General features: G+C 46.3%; 1 protein-coding gene across 1 annotated transcript; it reads left to right on the top strand.

Annotated features, from left to right (window-relative positions):
• The first annotated feature begins 234 nt into the window (after positions 1-234).
• On the top strand, positions 235-11223 carry STX1B (syntaxin 1B). The gene is made up of 8 exons (XM_015406835.1): positions 235-255; positions 4986-5085; positions 5432-5506; positions 6381-6454; positions 7249-7357; positions 8659-8732; positions 9955-10091; positions 11181-11223. The coding sequence occupies exons 1-8, from the start codon at positions 235-237 to the stop codon at positions 11221-11223; spliced, it is 633 nt and encodes a 210-aa protein (XP_015262321.1).
• The last annotated feature ends 9395 nt before the right edge of the window (positions 11224-20618 follow it).

Below are 20618 nucleotides of genomic sequence, written 5' to 3'. Positions count from 1 at the left end.
TGTAGCTGTCGACGAGTTCCTGTATCAGATGTCCCCCAACCACAGCCCTGATCCTGACAATGTATTGGGTTGTTCCACCTTTTAGTGCCATAGGTTTTGAAAGAGGTTGCAGAGGCTAGTTTTAATTCTGCACAGTGCAATGTTGTCACACGTACACTAACAGCTTTGTCTCTTGGGCAGGCCAAAGACAGTGACGATGAGGAAGAGGTGGTGCATGTGGACCGAGACCATTTCATGGATGAATTCTTCGAACAGGTAAGAGGGAGAGGATTGAATTTACTCCTGAAAAGCATCCCCAGCCTGGCAGCCAGAAGACTCCCAAGTAGGCTGATTGAGCTGAAGTATGCAAATCAGGTATATTTGCATACTTTTGCGCTGTTTGTTTTGTACAGTGTGTCGCCCACGTGCATTTCCTAGGAATAATTGGTGCCTGAGAAGATATACAAATTTGATGTTTGAGATTTCTCAAAAATACCATACGGGGACTGAAATTCAAACTGCCCCCATTACTGAGCAAACGTTTACACACTTGGGCTCACCCAAACATTTTTAAAAGGCCACCCTCTAAACCTGAACGTATAATCTGTATCACACCCAGAGGTTCTGGTTGCCCCTGCAAAGGGAAAATTAAAATCGTCAGTGAAACTGTCTGTGTGTGAAATAAAAATTAGAGAGAGAATTCCTTCTCGAATAGACAAATGAAGCCTCCCTATTCTGAGGAAGTGAATCCGTTTGGATATGCTCTGTCTTATAAGAAGAAGAAGAAGAGATTGGATTTATACCCCGCCCTTCACTTGGAGTCTCAGAGCGGCTTACAAACTCCTTTCCCTTCCTCTCCCCACAACAGACACCCTGTGAGGTGGGTGGGGCTGAGAGAACTTTGACACAAACTGCTCTTTTTCAAGGACAGCTGTGCCAGAGCTTGTGACTGACCCAAGGTCACATCAGCAGGTGCAAGTGGAGGAGTGGGGAATCAAACCCGGTTCTCCCAGATTAGAGTCCGCGCACTTAACCACTACACCAAACTGGCTCTCTGTTGGGCTTATTTTTTTACACTGACTTAATGTTGTAAGCCATGTTGCACTCTGTTTGGAATGGCAGGGCAGAAGCGTTTTAATGACTAAAATAAACAGATATACTGCCTTGAAACAGATAGGCTTCATTTAAAGTATTTACCAAATATATCACTGCCGGACATGAGGAGCTGACCAATGGTCACCCAGCTGGCAGATCGAACTAGTTGCAACGGAGGAACTGACTAGGAAACAGTTCTCTGAATAGGAACAGTTTTTGCCAGCTTTTCAAGCAAGGAAGGGGTCCTAAATACTTCTAACAATCCGTTTCAGAGAACAGGAGCGACGAAAGACAAAACTGGGTATGAAATTGCTCTGTTGGCAAAGATTTTGTTACCCAGACACAAGCTTCTTGTGAGGACTGTAATTGGTGCATGTTATGATGCAGGGAGAGACATTCCTTTGGATTCCTTCTCCCTGGGAGGTGCTATTTTATGGGAGATGGTGATGGACACCTCTGGCCTGAATTAACTCCTGCTTGGGATCTTCCCAAGAGCTAAGCTCATTAATATTCAAATAGCATGTATTTAATATACAAAAGCATCTTGTCACCAATGCCACGCAGCCTCTTGAATATGCCAGCACGAGAAATTGTGGGGCAGGCCATTGGGGTGGAGATCAGTGTTCCCTCTAAGCTGAGTTAGTGTGAGCTAGCTCACAGGTTTTTAATCCTCCGGCTCACATATTTTTGTCCTAGCTCAGGAATGGTGGCTGCAGAGCAAACTAATTTATGCAGTAGCCAAATCCCTCGCTCACAACTTTAATGCCAGTAGCTCACAGAGGAGAATTTTTGCTCACAAGACTCCACAGCTTAGAGGGAACATTGGTGGAGACCACCAACAACGATGGGGTCCGTGCCTGTGTGTGGTCTTGTTCATAAATAACATTTGTGGATGAGGTAACTGCAGTACACTCCAGAGAAACCTTGTTATTTCTCTGAAACTGTCTCACAGTATGTCTGCGGCAAATCCCAGACTCAAACACCTCTGAAATATTCATTGTGATACTCCTTCTGCAGTTCCCCAGAAGTATAATGTAACTGGAAATCTGGTCTTTGTCACAGAATGTAACATCTGATGTCAATTTCTGAGATTCTCAGCTCCCCTCCCGCCCCCAAAAAGTTTCTTGTCTTTTTTTGCAGTTATGCACTTGAAAAGACAAAAGAGTTCTGTTTTGAAAAAGTTCTGGCATTCCGGCATAACTGTGCTACTTATTCCACTTGCCGGACGTCCACCTGCCATCCAAATTCTCTCCCTTCCCCACTTCCTTTCACCTAGCCAATTGCTACTTTCCCAAAAATTCCATGTCTGCCACCCTTTCCCAGCCATCCTCAAATAATCATACAAAGTATACAATTTCATACAAAGTTAGAAAACATGGTTTCATACTCCTTTGATACCAATATTTGAATGTTGTTGTAAACTTTTCTTACCAATGTTGGATTTCCCTTGGAGGAGAATTGGCTGCCTACAGTATGGCCAGCCTTAGTTGTGTTTATTTGTGAACATTTGGCCTCCCGAGTATACGTGATGGTGGGAAACCCTTTTGTTTACACTGGGATTTGCTCCATTTGGGTATAAAGCAGAGAATGGGGTTTCCCATTTTTTTAAAGCAAAAGTGGCCTGTGGGAAGGGGAGGTGTTATTTTCATTCCACCTCTGACTTGCCTCTTTTCTGCCTGACTTCCAGTGTCACCTTCCTCTTTTCTGGGCTCTAATACTGAAAGTGGGCCTGGCAGAGAGAAAAACACTGGTGCAGGTGCGTGTGTGTCTGGGGAGACATTATGGAGAGATAAACTGGGGAGAGATGAGCTTTAAAATCCCACAGGCCCCCCTTTTCTCCAAAACCTAGGGCCCACCTCCTGCTTTATCTGTTGCCAACACAGACCTGAGTTTAAAGAAATGTGTCTGGCTCACAGCCTTAAGTGGTCAAAAACAAATTTAATGCATAGTTACACACACACACACACACACCATATGGACCACAAAATGACACTTATCATGTGAACAAGCCCTTAAGTTTGCAGTTTGCCAGCACAGAGGGATGCCCAGGCCAGGGGAATCAATGGGACCTTGGGTCTGGTTTGAGGGACACTGTCGAAGCAATTGTGTGGTGTGTCTAAGCTGGCTGTAGATTTCAGGACCTTGGAGAGAGTCCTCCACTGTTCTAGCCTGAAGCCCCCACATTTCAAGGCTTTTCTGCGCTGTAGTGCCCACTAGTGCTCATGACGGAAGACTGCAGGCAGTCAACCCTTTTTAACAAGCAAGGATTTCCCAAGATTTGTCTCCCTGAGCATCAGTAAAGCTACTTTTGTGCTTTTTGAAGATGGTTGAGGAACATTAGACATGATCCTCCCCCCCCCCCCGGCTCTGGTGCAGAATGAGGAGTTCCAGATGTGTCCTAGCTGCATTAGCTGTTCTGCTCCGGGAAGTTTCTCCCTGCTGAGGAATCTGCAGTAGCAATTTGCTGATGGAAAGACATCAAGGAAATAAAGCTAAGGATAGGTGGCTGTGGGGGGGGGCCCAGTCGAGCCTCTGCATGGGGAACGGTCTATTTTAGACACGCAGGAAACACTCGTGCTTCTTTCCTATCGAGGCTCGTGCCTGCTGGCGCTCCAGGCAAGTCTTTCCTCCCAGACGGCAAGAAGACAATTCCATTGCCAGTGGGGAGAGAGAGCACTGCCAAGGACCTGCAGGTCCTTAGTACACAGCACCAAGGTCTGCCTCAGAGGTGAGGACAGGTGCACTGCAACCACCAACCCTGTTTGCAATCTCCATTCTCAGCAACAGCCAGGAGAGGCTCGGCTCTTCCACCATCCCTCCAATCTCTCTTCTAGCACTCCGGAGGCTGCTTTGAGAGGCCTTGACAGATTGGCACCCCCCTGCCCAGGGTGTTGCCCTTTGATGACATCACCAGCTTGCTTGGCGTTTGCTTTAGCCAGCCTCCTGCCGAGGCCCTGCTGCCCTGGGCTTTCGCGCAGGATACTCTGAGAACTGGAACCAGCGTGGGTTCTGGGGCCTTGCTGGGGGTGCACACAGATCGTATAGGACAGATGGGGTTATTTTTGCAATAAGATGCTGTCCTTTAGCAGACCGAACCCTGTACTCTGTTCATGCTGGGGGATTGGCCTGTTGTTCATCCTCTGCTCAGGGATGTGCCAGAAGAACATTTGAGCCCAGTAGCACCCCTTAAAGACCAACAAAGTTTTTCGGGGTATAAGCTTTTGTGACTCAAAGCTCGCCCAAAGTGCACCACACAGACTCCAGAATGCTGCTCGGATTGTGGGGCGAAGGAGCTGGCGGCTTTTAAAAGCTCCCTAGAAAAGAGAATTCCAGATGCCGTGAACACTATGAAGGGGAAAGCTGACTTTACTCAAATTCTCTCTTGTACTCAGTTGTAATTTTCTTGGTGGCTTTCAGGGGAAGGCTGGAAAAGAATCTGGTGGGGATGCCTTGACGTATAGGATCTCTTTCTTGGGGGGGGGGGGAGGCTAGACTAGTTAGTCCCAAGGAGTCTAAGGCTCCTTGAGATCAAGGAGGCTCAGAGTCCATGAGATGACAGTGGTATTGCAGAGTTCTAACTAAATATGTGTGGCAACCAACACAAAGGTATAAGATAGAGCACCATTGAGACTTGGGTTGGAATAGCTCCCTTCTTCTGCATTATGCGCTGGTCCTGCATGTATTCAAACAAAAATCCAACATGAGAGCTATGCATAACTTTTCTTTCTCTGTGACTGTCTTCCAGCCTCCAAATCTTGTGGCTTTAGGGTCTGTTAAGAGCGCAAAGGCCCTGTCCTGTATTGACCGTGTTGACCTCATCTCACCTTGTGCAGTGGTGGGCATGACAGGCCGCCCTTTGCAGCCTCGGTGTAAGGGAGCTCTAATGAGTGCATCTGTGTGTCTTTGCCCAGGTGGAGGAGATCCGTGGCTGCATTGAGAAGCTCTCAGAGGATGTGGAGTTGGTGAAGAAGCAGCACAGTGCCATCTTGGCTGCCCCCAACCCTGATGAGAGTGAGTGGACCCAGCCACCCCACAAACACATATACAGTGACACTATCTCATGTGCTTGCACATAGCCCACATTAACCAAACTCACACATACATGTACACCTGATGGGCATACGGTGCTCTCTCACTAGATCCTGCAGGAAAGTAGAGGCTGCACAAGTGAACATTCCCACAGGTTTGTGAACATTCCCCTGTGCTTGCTCACAGTGAACCACACTCAAATGTGTGCATGTTCATGTTCACCAGACACCACCATACCCTGTGGGCCAGTGGATGCATGCACAGACGAACATCCCAAAGCGCCTCTTAGGATGACTGTCAGACACCCCTCCTTCTGTTCCTGTTGCAGAGACCAAGCAGGAACTGGAGGACCTCACAGCTGACATAAAGAAGACTGCCAACAAGGTGCGCTCCAAGTTGAAAGGTAAGAGCTGGTGTTGGGCTGGGTCCTATTGCTCTCCGTAACAGTATTTAGCATTTCCACTGTCCAAAGTACGTCATGTGCCTTGTCACAGTGACTCTTACAAGAGCCGTGTAAGGTAGACCACTGTTGTCACTGTCTCCTGAAGTTAAAAGAAATTGCCCAAGACCCCCCTGGTGAATTCATGGCTGAGCTGTGGCATGAACACGTGACCTCCCCAAAGCTACATCAGCTCTTGCTCGGAGGGCTGTATGTGAGCGATGCTGCCTTGAGGTTGGGGTGTAGGCAACCTGAAGAGCCAGCAGGGGGCCTGAGGCGAGGATTCTTCTAGCTGGCAGGCACGGTCCAGGCGGACTGCTGCCCCCAGGGCCCAGCCTTGATCTTTCTAGCCCTACTAGGTCTTTCTAGCCCTACTAGTCTTTCTAGCCCTACTAGGTCATCCCTGACTTGAGTGGCCCAGGCTAGCCCAATTTCAACAGATCTTGGAAGCTAAGCAGAGTCATCCCTGGTCAGCATTGGGATGGGAGGCCACCATGGAAGTCCAGGGTTGCCATGCAGAGGAAGGTGAGAGCAGAGAACCTCAGTTCCTCTCTTGTCTTGAAAACCCCATGAAGGGCTGCTGCCATGAGTTGGCTAAGACTTGGAAGCACTTTCCATCAGCACCTGGTCAGGGGAACCAATGAGCTTCCTGCATAGGAAGATTCACTCTGGACTTTAGGGAGTCATCACCACCCTGGGAACATTTTTGCTGTGAAGCTCTGGTGGCTCACCAGAAAAGGCAGCGAAAGGAAGATCCAGAGGTTCTGAGTTCTAGTCCCAGCGGCTTCATGCATGCCACAGCTCTGAGTCCTCTGCTTTTTTTCCCTCATCCCTGCAGCGATTGAGCAGAGTATTGAGCAGGAAGAAGTGCAGAACCGGTCCTCAGCTGACCTGCGGATCCGGAAAACACAGGTAGCTGGCTTTTCCTTGCCGCGTTTCTCTTTTTTCCCCCTCCCTTCATGTGCTCTTAAGGTAGCTGGCTTTTCCTTGCCGCGTTTCTTTTTTTCTCCCTTCAGGTGCTCTTCTTCATTATCTGTGAATAATGATGATGATTAGTCTGGAATTGATATGACAGATGTCTGGAATTGATATGGACTGTTTATAGATACCCCTTTGTGAGTTGTGGGAAATAGGTTCTGAAAGCAAGAACAAATTCTCTGACTGCAAAATGAAACCAACAGAAAGGAGACTGGGTGGGAGGGATGGCATCCACTAGAAAGAAGAAGAAGAGGAAGAAGAGATTGGATTTATACCCCACCCTTCACTACCCAAAGGTGTCTCAGAGCGGCTTACAAACTCCTTTCCCTTTCCCTCCCCACAACAGACACCCTGTAAGGTAGGTGGGGCTGAGAGAACTCTGACAGAAACTGCTCTTTTTCAAGAACACCTCTGACAGAGCCATGGCTTGCCCAAGGTCATCCAGCCAGGTGCAAGTGGAGGAGTGGGGAATCAAACCCGGTTCTCCCAGATTAGAGTCCGTGCACTTAACCACTTCACCAAACTGGCCACAAGGATTTGGGCCACAAACTGTGTAGCTGCTGTAATGAATCTTTGGGATTCTTTCCCCACGAGACAGCTCTCTGTTCTCCTCGCCCAGCGAATAATCCCAAGGCTGTCAGATGAGGCCGTAACTGATTGCTCTCCAACTAGGTTATCTCTGTGCTTTTATCTGCCATACCTTACTGTCTCCCCATCTCTTTGCCAAGCACTCAACCCTCTCCCGCAAGTTTGTGGAAGTGATGACGGAATACAACACAACCCAGTCCAAATATCGAGATCGTTGCAAGGACCGAATCCAGAGACAACTGGAGATAAGTGCGTTCCTTTGCCTTTTGCAATTCACTCAGATGCATCCCCCAGCATCGTATCCATTAAATTCCCGCCTTCCCTTGTGAGCAGTTCAAAGTCTCTTCTGCTCATCACATTTCATTTGAGTTGTCTTTATTGGATTCATTCCGTGTACGTTGGAAAGAGATTTAAACCAGGCTAAGAATGAAGGCAGCTGCACCACACAGAGTGGTTTTGCTTTACTGCAGAGTAATGAAATCACGTAGGGGGCTGGACTTGCAGGGCAAAGGGATGCAATTTCCAAGGGGATGTGAACCTCTGCACCACCACAGAGGGGAGGAAAAACCGACACACAGTGACCAATGTTCCCTCTAAGCTGTGGAGTCTCGTGAGCAAAAATTCTACTCTGTGAGCTACTGGCATTAAAATTGTGAGAGAGTGATTTGGCTACTGCATAAGTTAGTTTGCTCTGGAGCCATCCTTCCTGAGCTAAGATAAAAATGTGTGAGCCGGAGGCTAAAAAACTGTGAGCTAGCTCACACTAACTCAGCTTAGAGGGAACACTGACAGTGACTGATCCTTGTGGAGGCACCTTGTTCATTTTAAAAGCAATAATGCTTTCTTACTTACGGGCTGTATTTTTATCCTCCCAAGGAAACCATGCCAGTGTAGGTGGTCCTTCATTTTATCCCCACAACAGTCCTGTGAGTTTTGTGGTTCAGTGAAGATCTGAGCCCAAGTCTTCTCAGTTCCAGTTCAGCATTCTGACTAGGGTTGCCAATTCGTGGAGATTCGGGGGGGTGGAGGCTGAGGAGGGCGGGATTTGGGGAGGGAAGGGAAGGGACCTCAGGGGGTATAATGGCATAGAGTCAACCTTCCAAAGCAGCCGTTTTCTTTGGGGTAACTGAATCCGGCATTTCGGAGATCAGTTGCAATTCTCAGAGATATCCGGGCCCCACCAGGAGGTTGTCCACTTTAATTTTAACAACTACAGCACATTGTCTTACTTACTCTGGTAGCAGCTGTACCTGAAAGGGGAGAGTAGCCATTGGCAGAGGGACTGGTGTGTAGTAATGACTCCTTTTCAGTGTTGAACAAGGCAAGCATCAAATGAGCTTCTTCCCCCCCCTGTGCTTGTATTGTTCACTGGAGGAAGGGAGTCTCCTCCCTTCTACAGGATTGGAAGCAAACTTAACGGCTTTGTCCTTAAGAGGGCCATGTGTGAATAGGCCCAGTTGGATGCAGTCTCCTGTTGCCACACTAGGGGGCACTGTACTGCAAGATGCAGCGATTCCTCAGGGCTCTCTCTTACCCCTCTCTTCTTGCAGCTGGCAGGACAACAACCAATGAGGAACTAGAAGACATGCTGGAAAGTGGCAAGTTGGCAATCTTCACCGATGATGTACGTGTCAGCATGGCTGCGCTTCATGGTGTCGGGTGGTGGTGGTGGTGGGTTCATGTCGGGGTAGTCATTTATAATCCATCTCTCCTGTGGTCTAAAGCACTGTAACCAACAGCAGAGTACCCTGCAAGGAACCAGCCTAGGAAGTCCTTAGAGGGTCTAGGTCAGTGATAGTCAGGTGGCTAGGGAGCCACATGTCCCTGTTTGACATGCCACTTGTGGCTTTTCTGAGCACTGTTCCCCCCATGTTCTAAGAAAGTGGGCAAGGCCCTTGCCCCGTGGGGCTTGTGGTTGACAGATGGTTCCCAGTTTGAAGGAGCTGTTGCCAGAAGGACAGGTAAGCTGAGAAGCTCCCTGAGGTGTAGGCCTCATGCAAGGGACAGAAGTAAATGTGGCTCTTCTGGTTGAGAGTAATTCTGAATACAGCTCTCCATGAGCCGCAGAGTATCATGTGTCTGGATCGAGTCTGGGTGGGTGGAACTGCAGTAGCTAGGGCCATGGGGAGTGTGTCTGTGAGGCCCCACCTCCTGACCCTTAGAAAGCCCTCCCTCCTACCCATTGCCCTTCAGATATGTCTACATATTTTCATGGTTTCCCCCACTACCATGGGGGTCAGGGATTTGCCTTCTCTTTTAGTCTTAGGCAGTTGGCTGCCACATTCCACAGCTGCCTCGAGTATACGCTGTCTGGTCTTTGATTTTTGGATGACCATCCGTCACATTATGCAATTTATTAATTACATCAGGGCCCTGCGGGATCTTAGGGAATTCCGCAGGGCCTGTAAGGCAGAGATGTTCCAGTAGGCTTTTGGCTGGGGGCAGCAACGGTTACCCATTGGCTGGCACCCCTTCTTCCTTCTCCCCCCTCCATATTCTGGGTTCCCTTCCCCCCCACCCAGAAGAAAAAGGGACTGGTAGTCTGGAATCAGGATGCATAATAATATAGGGAAATCACCATCTTGGATTTTTTTATTTACACTGAAATTTTTACTAATGTTATATATAAACTTTAATGTTTTGTGTTTTGCATTTTATGACACTATATTCTGTATATTGCTCAGAGGACGGTGTAAGCCGGGATGGGTTGATATAATAACAATAACAATAATAATAATTTGAGCAAAGGAGGGGATCTGAGTGTTTGGGCGGTTTGAAGGGTTGGGGTTTTTTTGCTTGGTGCAAAGTTCTATCTCCCTTTGTTTATATCTGTGTCTTTTGCGCAGATCAAAATGGACTCACAGATGACGAAGCAGGCCCTGAATGAGATTGAAACCCGGCACAATGAGATTATCAAACTGGAAACCAGCATCCGGGAGCTGCATGACATGTTTGTGGACATGGCGATGTTGGTGGAGAGCCAGGTACGGATGGCAAAGCCAGCTGGTGTCGGGTGGATGGTCTTGCCTTTGGGTACTGCAGTCCGCCATTGGAGTCCCAGCACTGTGGCTGAGGAAGTGGTTGAGGAAGCGCAACCAGGGCTATGTCTAGTTCTTCATTTCTAAAATGAGTGATCCCAGAACTGGAGACTTCCTGGAGGCTATGGTCTATCACATCAGGAAGCCCAGATCTATAAACATTTTACGTCTGAAGCTTTCATTGGGGAAAGGAAAAAATTCTGCACATGCTCAGAGACATATGTTCCAAGGCTGAGGTATCAACTCCCTTCCCCATATGGTCTGGAGCTTATAGCCTTGGTGTCCCTCTGCTCAAATTATTCCTGTTTTTTCCAGGCCTGTCACCTGATTAAAGAAACCTTAGTGACTTAATTAGTTTATCAACTAATCAAATCTGCATTTGGACCCCCTTCCGATAGTTCTACAGAAAGAAATATGTTGTTTTTAGATTATGTACACATGGGTAGCAGCAGTCAACTTCTTAGAAGAAACATTCCCCTTTTTCTTACATGCACTGGGAACGTCTGTTCTAAGGGGGTGCTTGCCAACTGCAGTTTGTGATGAGCACTTGGCTTAAAATTTAGCGTTAGGGCCATTTTTAGTTGAAATCGATGGATCAGTTAACTGATTATATAGCCCTTGGGCTTTGTTTTGTGGAAACTTTCATAGCTGCAGGCTTCCATGTGCAAAACAAAGCTGGCATGGCACACCGGGTATTAGCCTTGAACTGTTGAGGGTCAGCTACAAACCTCCACTTGGTTGTGAAATTGATGGCCTTGGGGCAGTTATTATCCTCCACCCCTTCCTTGCCTTACTGGGTTGCTGTCAGGGAAAGCCATGTATGCCACGCTGAGCTCCTTGGAAGAAGGGGAGGGGAATGCTTTTCACAGCCATGTCCAACAAACCCACCTTAATTTGTCCATTTCTGCCTTTTCACGGCCATGTCCAGTGAATCCACCTTTAATGTGTCCATTTCTGCCTTTCTCACTCCCTTCTTTCTCCCCTTGCAGGGTGAGATGATTGATCGCATTGAATACAATGTCGAGCACTCCGTGGACTACGTGGAAAGAGCCGTCTCTGACACCAAGAAAGCTGTAAAATACCAGAGCAAGGCTCGGAGGGTGAGTGAAGAGGGGGCTTGGGTATGAGGGGAGTAGAGAGGACCCTGGGGTAAGAAGACGTAGAGTTTGGAGCACAGAAGTGAGACTAGAACCCTGAGGACTGAAAGTGGGTCAGAAAAAGGGACGGAATGAAAACTCTCGTGGTTAGAATGTTAAACTCAAGAACCCGGGATGTGATTTGGTGAAGGAGTTTAAAAACAAAGCAAGGAAAAGAAACAAGGGCAGGGTGAAGAGAAAGACTAATATTCATTGCAGGTAGCGAAGCTGAATCTCTGCCTCTCAGCTTCTTGTCTTTTTCTCAGGCTTTATATGTCGTGTTACAGCCCGTCGGGGTGGTGGTGGAATGCAATCAAACAGGACCCCCTTTGTAGGATCTGGTTTCCTAACAGCAGTGCAGTGGGAATTTCCAAGACTCAGAAGATCAAAGTCTCAGATGTGAATTTTTTAAAAATCGAAAACGTTGATCGCATCCTGACTTAACAGATGAACATGTGAGGTTCTGGTCTTCTGCGTTTTTGGAAATCTGCTGTGTTGACAGGCAGGGAGCCTGGTAAGGGTGATTAATATGCCACATGATTTTGAACATATGGTGTCAGACTATCCGTCCATATGTCTGGCGGCAGCTCTTCAGGGCCAAGCTATACTTCACAAAGGTACTGAGTCCTGTCCAGGTGCACCACAAGTACTTTTGATCAAACATGTATTCTGAGCTCTGTGCTTGGAACTCAGTCCCCAGATGTGTGGGGTCCTGATTCAGATTGGCACCGTAGGGCATGGAGAGCTGGACTTAATCCCCCCTCCCAACCTGAAATGGTCTGGGGATGTCACAATTTGCCCTGTTGGGGAAACTTATGTGTAGTCATAAGTACATGTTAGTTTCTCCAGCAGGGCAAATGCAGCTTCGTGGGGCCCTTTCAGTTCAGGAAAATGACATGAAAAGGAAGGCGTGAGTTCCCTCTCCCCATTCCTTGTGGTGCCAGTCTGAACTAGGTCCCGCTGCATCTGGGAACTGAGTTCTGAACGTGGAACTCACAGTGAACATCTGATGGGACGTCTTTGTGGTAGACTTGGACAGGACATGAAGACTGTGTAACATGCAGTTCGGCCCTGCTGCTTGGCATCCTCCCTGTTCTGGAGATGGGTCTGGATCTTTTTCATTCCCTGCCCCTCATCTCTATTCTGCTCTAACTTGAGACCTGTGGGTTTTGCAGAACTAAAGTAGCTAATAAAGAGCACAGATAGAGATTCAGAATTAAAAGAATGTGGGCATCTTCTATGTGAATCCAGTCACAGTACTTTTACCATAAGCTTATCAACATGAAATTCTCTTTTACAAGGAAACACGATTAAAATTTGATGACTAATCCTATTTTGTACATTTAAGAGAAGTGTTCATAGTTTCCAACAAAAAAGAAACCAGGTCTAGATAACTAGTTTCAATTGGTCATCTGTTTTGGTGTCATGATTTTCCCTGACGAAAGGTGTTTCCCTCTTCAGTGTTCTAATAGAAATCTTGCCAGATGTTGTCGGGTAGCTGTGGCTATTGAGTAGGGTTAAATCTACAGGTGAAGAAGGAAGTAGGACATGGGACTCGTTTCCAATCCCAGGATTCTTTGCAATGGTCCTGGTAGATTCCCATGTTTGGATTGCAGCTGCACAGGCAAACAATAAGGGAAACCTCTTGGAAAGCAACCTGTCTGAATTTGCTCTTTAGACAAATATCCAGGTTCCCCCTGCCCCAAGAACTGATGCTTTGCAGGAACAGGTTCTTGATGAACAGACTGAATGATTTCCCCCTTCATGTATTTATTTGGCTAGCACTTCCCATGTATATGGGAGCCTTACAGAATAACATAGGCAAAAAACAGATAGGCCTCTGCCTCCAAGTAGCTGACAGCCTAGACAAGACTGGGTTACAGTTAAGAATGAGTGTTAAAGAGGTAAACCAAAAGCTGTCTGAGAAAGGTGGCTTTTGAGGAGGGGTTGGAAAAAAAACAAGATGGAGGCGAAGGGAGGGCCTCAGGAGGCCGTGAGCAGTGGGATGAGCAGTTTCCGCAGCAGAAAGCCCTGCCCCGTTCCTAATCCTAAACTCCTCCACATATGCCAGTTAGTCTGCCACCCACTGCTGGCTCCCTTGGGCCTACCTGTCTTCTTTCTCCACATGGCTGCCATTTTGAGCACACATTTTGATTGGCTGCTGCTCAGAAACAAACATGGCAACTTGGATTTTAAGCCTCCCAGCGTCTTACCCAGCATCCTGTTTACTAACTCTTTTGTCTTTCTTTTCTTCTCTCTTTTTTCCCTCTTGCTTCGTGGATTTTTTGGGGGGTAATGTAGAAGAAAATTATGATTATAATTTGTTGTGTGGTTCTCGGTATAGTACTGGCCTCCTCCATTGGGGGCACGCTTGGGTTGTAAATTAGAAGCAAAAAAAAATTAATAATAATATTATAATAATAATTTAAAAATTGTACATGCAGTGGATATAACAGCACATGTTCCAGCTACCTATAGATAAAAACAACTTTATTGGGTCAGCAAATCTAAGTTTGTTGTTCAGCATCATCTCGTCATCCATTTTACTCATTTGCTGGACACCTGGGTTCCACCCAGAATTGTAAGAGATTCTGGGCCTCAGCCAGGTGTCTTGTAACTGCACTCCCCTCCCCTTCCAACTGCACCATGGTCCAAAACTTGTGATGCCTGCCCCCCCCCCACTCCCAGAGATTTCCCCCTCTTCATATCAGTAGATTTCCCTGAGGGAAGAAATAGTTCATGATACTCTTTTTCTGCTTTTCACAGGAGAGGAGGTAGCCATGAATTTAAGCTGTCAGCTCGGGTGAGCCATTCCTTAAAATGCTAGGATGTGTAGTGTAGTAGAAAGGACAAAATACTTCAGTATTAATGTTATGCAATATCCAGGGCTGAGAACTTGCACACAGCTATTTGAACATGATGTTTTTGTGCCCAGGGATTGTAAATATACAAGTTGCCTCTGGAAAGGGAAAAAGTTATCCCCCGCCCCCGGTGCAAATGCGGATCTTTCCCTTTCCATAGGTGGCAATGGGAAACCCTTGGGTCCCCATCCCTAGGGACTATGAGCACAGGTTTTGATAGTTTGTTTGTTTTTAATTCCAGCGTTCATTCTTAGGCACTCAGAAGAACTGAGTAAATACTCAGGGCACAGTCTGGTCACCTGCCACATCATGCACTCTCCCTGTGCACTGCCCCTCTGTGGTGGAATTTCCACCCCCATTTGGGCAGCCCTTTGGTGAGCAGAGAGCAGTCTTTGTGGGAGGGCCGCCCAGGCCTGATGGGGCACATAAGGGACCAATTGGATCACCCCTTGAGAGATCGATAAATAGCACAGTACTCCAGTATCAGTACTCTAATAGCTGCATATAAATGATCACTCTAAACAGCTTCCAAAATGGGCTATAGACACAGACCAAACTTGGCGCATTGATGCTAGTGTATTTTGAAGACAATTGCCATATCAGTACTGAGTATTATTCACAATATTTGACCAAATGTATGAATACATATCCATGCAGTATTTTTGAGCAATATTACAGCATCTTGGAATATGCTTTTATTGATATTAAGCAGAAAAAAATCTCCTACTAGGTCATCAGGAGTGCATAAGTATTTCTATGACATTATCCCAAACTCTTCATACAAAGATATACATGCTACAAAACTGAGAGTCTGGCAGTCTCTTGCATATCAAAACTATTCCGGATTCACAATTAAGGCGTCCTGTATGATCAGCATCCCAGCATTCACACTTGAGTCGGAGTGAGTCATGTGAAATATGTTTTGTTTGCATCTGAGGGTTCAAGAGTACCACGGCAAATTATACTCTTGTAGCCTTGTCAATTAGAGGACCAAAAGAAGATGTCCAAAGCCAAACTGCATCTTCTGAAATACCACATTTTCTTGGGGTTGCCTCACTTCCAAATGCAGGTAGGAGGATCTCTTGTTTTGAGTATTTCTGTATTTAAAAAAAAATCCCTCTTGGCACCTGGAGAATAGGAGGGAGAGTTATGGCCAGATCTCTTCCTGGTGATACTGCTTTTCCTTTTGTAAAGGCAGTTTGATGGGGGACGGGGGATATTTAAAAAGCACAGTTCTTCCCACCTGCAGTCCGAAATGGTTCAACCTCCAGAAATCCACATCAAATGTTTCTTCTAAACGTGTAGTTCAGCTCTGAGTGATCTCAAACTGGCAACAGATAAAAGCATTTTTTCCTTTCAAGACTTCATTTCCATGTAGGCCTGTTTTGGTGTTCTGTTACCAGAAACTGTCTGTAACTAAAGGAGTCCTTTACCACGTTAGAAAGCCTACTAGTTTTCTAATGACATTCCAATGTTCTAGACTCAATGGAGGGAGATTGTGGGAGTGTTCATCCTGCCTGTAGTTCCTTCAACCTAAATAACACAATGCTGTATCATTTGTTTTCACAGCAAACAAACAAATGAACAAACAAGTAATTACCACAGATATACTTAATGATTATTTGATATTACCAGGGACTAGACTTATCGTAGTGGAAGGTCATGCTCCTGGATTGACTCAAAATGCATTCACTTGGAAGGGCTGCTTCATAGATCACACGAAGCACATGAGAAACTTTCCCAACTACTGCTGATGCTACCAAGGATCCATCCAATCACTCCCCCCCCCAGGTTATATATTAGAGGAATCAAATGCTAAAGCTTTTTTCCTGGACAGTACCAGGAAACTCTCTTCAGGTAGAAAACCAGTATGTCAGGGAGAAGGATCCCTGGCCCAGCCACCTCCCTATTTTGCTGGGTTTCCCTACCTACGTGTATTTTTTAAAAATTCACGGGGGGACATTAACAAATATAGTTGCTCCTGTCTGCGGCCTAATGTGGTACAGCCTAGGGAGCCCATTGCCTCCTGATTGTGCTGGACACCTGAACTGGCCCTTATTTTCAAAACACAGGCTGAGGATCATTGGGTTGGATCCTACCATTCCATTCTGCTGAGTGCAGAGCCTGGCACTGAAGGTCCTGAATTTAGCTGAATGGAGTGACATGATCCAACCCAGGGCTCTAGAACCCATTCTGGTACCCCCCTCTCCTTCAGAGAGTTGTCACGGATCTTCTTCCACACTTGGTAGAGTCACTGCAGACATGTGATCACTCTTCTGTGTAGGAAAGCTGCTGTTCTGTGTAGGAAAGCTGCTACAGTGCCCATGAAAAACAAATGAACGAACAAAAAACCAGATGTCCTGTCCTGCCTTCCATGCATTGAACCCCAAAACGGGCTCCTACAGCAGGTTGATAAATGAAGGAGCCCTGAGCTGATCTGCAGACCCGTTTCTGCATGTGTAGGCATTGTTCATGCAGAAACAGGCCCTGGACACACCCATCCTCCCCAATTGACTGCCAACATCTTAATGCTGGGGCGAATGCACACCTGTATCAAAAACACTGTGCTTGTTGCTAGTAAGGTTCGGCTAATTAGTATTTCTTGATTAACTCAAGTGTCTCTGACCGAACAAAAAGTGTGAATGTATGGAACCTTAGAAAAAGATACTGTGGCTCTGCTAGAGTATTATCTCCTGCCCTAAAAAAAATAGCAAAGCATTCTTGACCCATGGCATCTTAACGTGTTTAAGAAATTCACCCTTGAGTAACAAGGCTCCATCATTAGAGTACCCTAGAGTAATGATGCTGTGCACTTAGAAAACGTACTGATGTAGTCAAAGGATGCAGCTGTCTGACCCACGCCAAATATACTGCAATATTCAAGAGTGAGAATTCACTTCTTACCAGTGCAGTGCTGAAAGTAATAATGCCACTAATACTATGCCATTTTGTAATTCTAGCAGAATAGCTTACATCCTTCCAACTAAAACGAGGGATGCGACAGGGCATCCTCCTTACCCTAACTATGCAGCCTTTTCAAGGACTTTTAAGTTGATGCTTGCTCCTTTCAGTGGCATTATGAAGACTGCAGTGGACATTAGATGCTTTCGAATGTGCCTTTGTGTGCCCAGGATGACCCGGGATAAATGCTCGTATTCGTAATGCAGTAGAGCCACGGTCACCTGCTACCCAATAATAATATTATGAGTGGATGTACTGTGGAATCATTATTCTGAAACATACAGTATTTATGTATAAAAAACAGAGAATAGCTTGCCATATTTTCTTCTAACACTCCCTAAACCCAGAAAATTTGATTTCTCTAGGATCAAACAGGTCAGTATTCCTGAATCCTCTTGACAGTGGAGGTGTAGTTTGAAAACTAGAACCACACTTCACTCTTACAATTGAAAAAATTCTCTTGTAAAGTACATAGGAGTAAAGAATTAACTGCCCAGAGAGGAGACTTCTCTCTCTCTCTCTCTTTTTTGGCATCAGTCACTGTCGCTCTGACCTGGATAGCCCAGGCAAGCTCAGTCTTGTCAGATCTCGGAAGCTAAGCAGGGCCGACCCGGACAAGTACTTGGAACGGAGACCTCCAAAGAATGCCAGGGCTGGGAGGCAGAGGCAGGCAATAGTCAGCCACCTCTCTGAAATGTCTAAGCTCCACTAGGGGTTGCCAGCCATAACTCCCAGGCACACGCACACACACAAACTCACTGTTTTGGGTGTGGCTCCTCTTTGTGCAGGTAATTCTCTTGCGCCTCTGTACCAAGAGTGATGGAGTGATCCAAGCACGCCCAATGGAAAGATGGGGCGGAATTGCCAAGCCCTAGTGGAAGCTGACAAAAAGGAGAAAGACACGCAACAAGCAGCATCCTCTGTGTGTGTGGCTCACGGTAGCCTTTTGTCATGTAGAGCGAGATTTGAGTCCAGTAAGCACCTTAAGGACCAACAGGATTCCCAGGGCATAAGCTTTTGAGAGTCAGAGCTCCCTTCATCACATACCAGTGCTTTGGCTCTCAAAGGCTTTGCACCCTGGGACTCTCGTTGGTTCTTTAAGGCGCTACTGGACTCGAATCTTGCTCTTCTGCAACAGTCCGGCACAGCTACCCATCTGGCACTTTCTTTATGTAGTCAGCTTGGTTCTTTTCCCAGTGCATTCATACCACTGGCATTGGGTTCCCTCTTTCCACAATACCAATGAAGAACATTAATTGGCTAGCTTTGTGAGGAACCCTTCAGCACAAGAGTGATGGGGCTTCCACAGTCACACCATGAGTTGATGTGGGCTCCACATTCTGTGTAATCCATCTCCCTAGAAAGCCCTTGATCCTGACCTGCAGAGGACTTGGAAGGATATAGCCCCGATAGGATCCCTCCACCAATCTTGGGTTGACCACACTGATCAAGGAGCACCTCTCAATCTGGCACTTCCCCAGAAGATGGCAATTATGGCACACACCGGATGCGCTTTACAAATCCTCCATCTTCCAGACATTTCCTTCTGCTGCTGGGGCGTCTGAGTGGATCGAGGATGAGTCTGTGCCATCCCCATATTTTGAGGTTTTCAACGTACTTTGAATATGGAGAGGCCAAGACAACTTTTGGGAGCCAGCCGTGATGGATTTAAGAAGCAGAGGTGGTGGGGAGCCGTGATGGATTTAAGAAGCAGAGGTGGGGGTGTGTGTGACATCTTGAGGAAGGTCTTCAGAGAACTGTCCAGCACTCTTGGTTGTGAGAGGCTACCCAAGGGGAAGAATTTAGCACAGAGTGACTCCAGACCAGTTAGAGAGGAGAATGGGATGGTGTTCCCGTTTTGATCAAACACCTGTCCTGACAGGCTCTGCCCACCTCAGCCCAACACTTCTCCTTGAAAGGCTGCCCCTGCAAGTTGCTTCCCCAGTGCTCACATTGCCCAGTACCATCAAGAAAAGGGCCCCCTGATATCTTCTACATGAGGGTGGTGCGTGGTGATCCCTTCACCCACCCCAAATCACATTTCCCTTGCCCATTTCACCCCTGCTATTTCTTCTATCACTTTGGACTTTGATTTTGCAGAGTAGGGGTGTGTGTGTGGATGTGTGTGCACACGCGTGCAAGAGAGTGTGTGTAAATACATACATATCTGTATAGATATGCTGTACAGATGTTCATTAACACATTTTTGTATCTATATGCAAATGAACCAGGGGAGGGGTAATAGGCATACGCGTATGCCACACACAGGAATTGCATACTACAGGCAGTATATGGCGTGTGCTTACGTATGCGTGCGTGTTTCTCTGTACATTCCTGTTTTTGCATGTATATACTGGCAGGTCTTTGCCCCACACTTATGCCAGAGTTAGACCCATTGACTTCAGTGGGTATTCCAACCCGGATTCTTGATATAAAAGGTTTTGAGAACTCTTAAGTGTCCTCTGCTGACATGAAGTTGTCATCTTTGCTGTTGTGTTTTATAGGAAGATTCTATGGGCAACTCCAAAACAAACAAACGAAAAGCCACTACAATGGTTCATAAGAACAGCTCTCCCCCTAACTCCCACTTGTTCTAGGTTTTCCTTGGAGGTGTTTGGATAGTCACTTAATTGGGATTAATTAATGCTGTAAAAGGTCACATAATTGGAGCAGTTAAAATATGACAAAGAAAAGCTTTTCAAAGGCTGGAGTGATGATTCTGATCTCTGTTAGCAATTCCCGAGAAAAATAAATTGACAGGGAAACTGAAATAAAATGCACAGATTTCCTGTAAACACAAGAATAAGGGGGGTACTTTTCATTTTTAAATGTGGCGTTAAGTACCCTGAGGAAGTGAATCAAAGAGTTTTAGAGAAGGCTAAAGTTTAATTAATACATCTGAGAACCATGCAGTGGTTAATCTTTCAACAATCATGGAAACAAAACTTTAGAGCATGGTCTTTAATCAGAATTATTTTCCATGGCGTTTTCAAAACTTGAAAGCAATCAGCTTGTGTGCCCAGTTTTTCCCACCTGACTGGGTCTGACCTAAGAAAATTAATTCTGAGAAGGCCACCTTAGTATCTAACCACATCTTCGAGAGGTGCATTTGTTTAGAGCCAAACTATGCAGTAAGTGGCGCTATGCTAGAAGAATGGCTGAACCACTTCATACTGTGTGGGGGGCAATCCAGTATTTGACCTATATTTTTATAATGACCTGTATTTTAAAAATACCCTGCGCACATAGGCAATTCCAAAAAGCTAGTATGTCTTCTCCCCCAAGTTAGCTTCGTATGTGTCCAGAGGATAAACAGGTGAGGATTCAAACATTCAACCCCCGTACCTGTAACTCTGCTACGGTTCAAGCCAGCTAGGGGTTGGATCTTAAAGAAACCACACAATAAGAGCATCCATAATCTGCATTGAAATGGGACTTTTTTTAAAAAAAACAAACATGGCCCTTTGGAAATGGAACTGGAGTACTGGGTGCGGCAAACGTCTGTTGTATGTTG

This window comes from Gekko japonicus, unplaced genomic scaffold (genome assembly GCF_001447785.1).
Source record: "Gekko japonicus isolate JY-2015 unplaced genomic scaffold, Gekko_japonicus_V1.1 scaffold849, whole genome shotgun sequence".
Lineage (NCBI taxonomy): Eukaryota > Metazoa > Chordata > Lepidosauria > Squamata > Gekkonidae > Gekko > Gekko japonicus.
This window is presented reverse-complemented; position numbering and strand designations above follow the sequence as displayed.

Excerpts from the sequence above, each read along its gene's own strand:
- STX1B (XM_015406835.1), top strand. The coding sequence starts at position 235 with ATGGATGAATTCTTCGAACAG. Across the intron at positions 6,455-7,248 it reads TGCGGATCCGGAAAACACAG|CACTCAACCCTCTCCCGCAA; the intron begins GTAGCTGGCTTT and ends CTCTTTGCCAAG. Across the intron at positions 8,733-9,954 it reads TGGCAATCTTCACCGATGAT|ATCAAAATGGACTCACAGAT; the intron begins GTACGTGTCAGC and ends TCTTTTGCGCAG.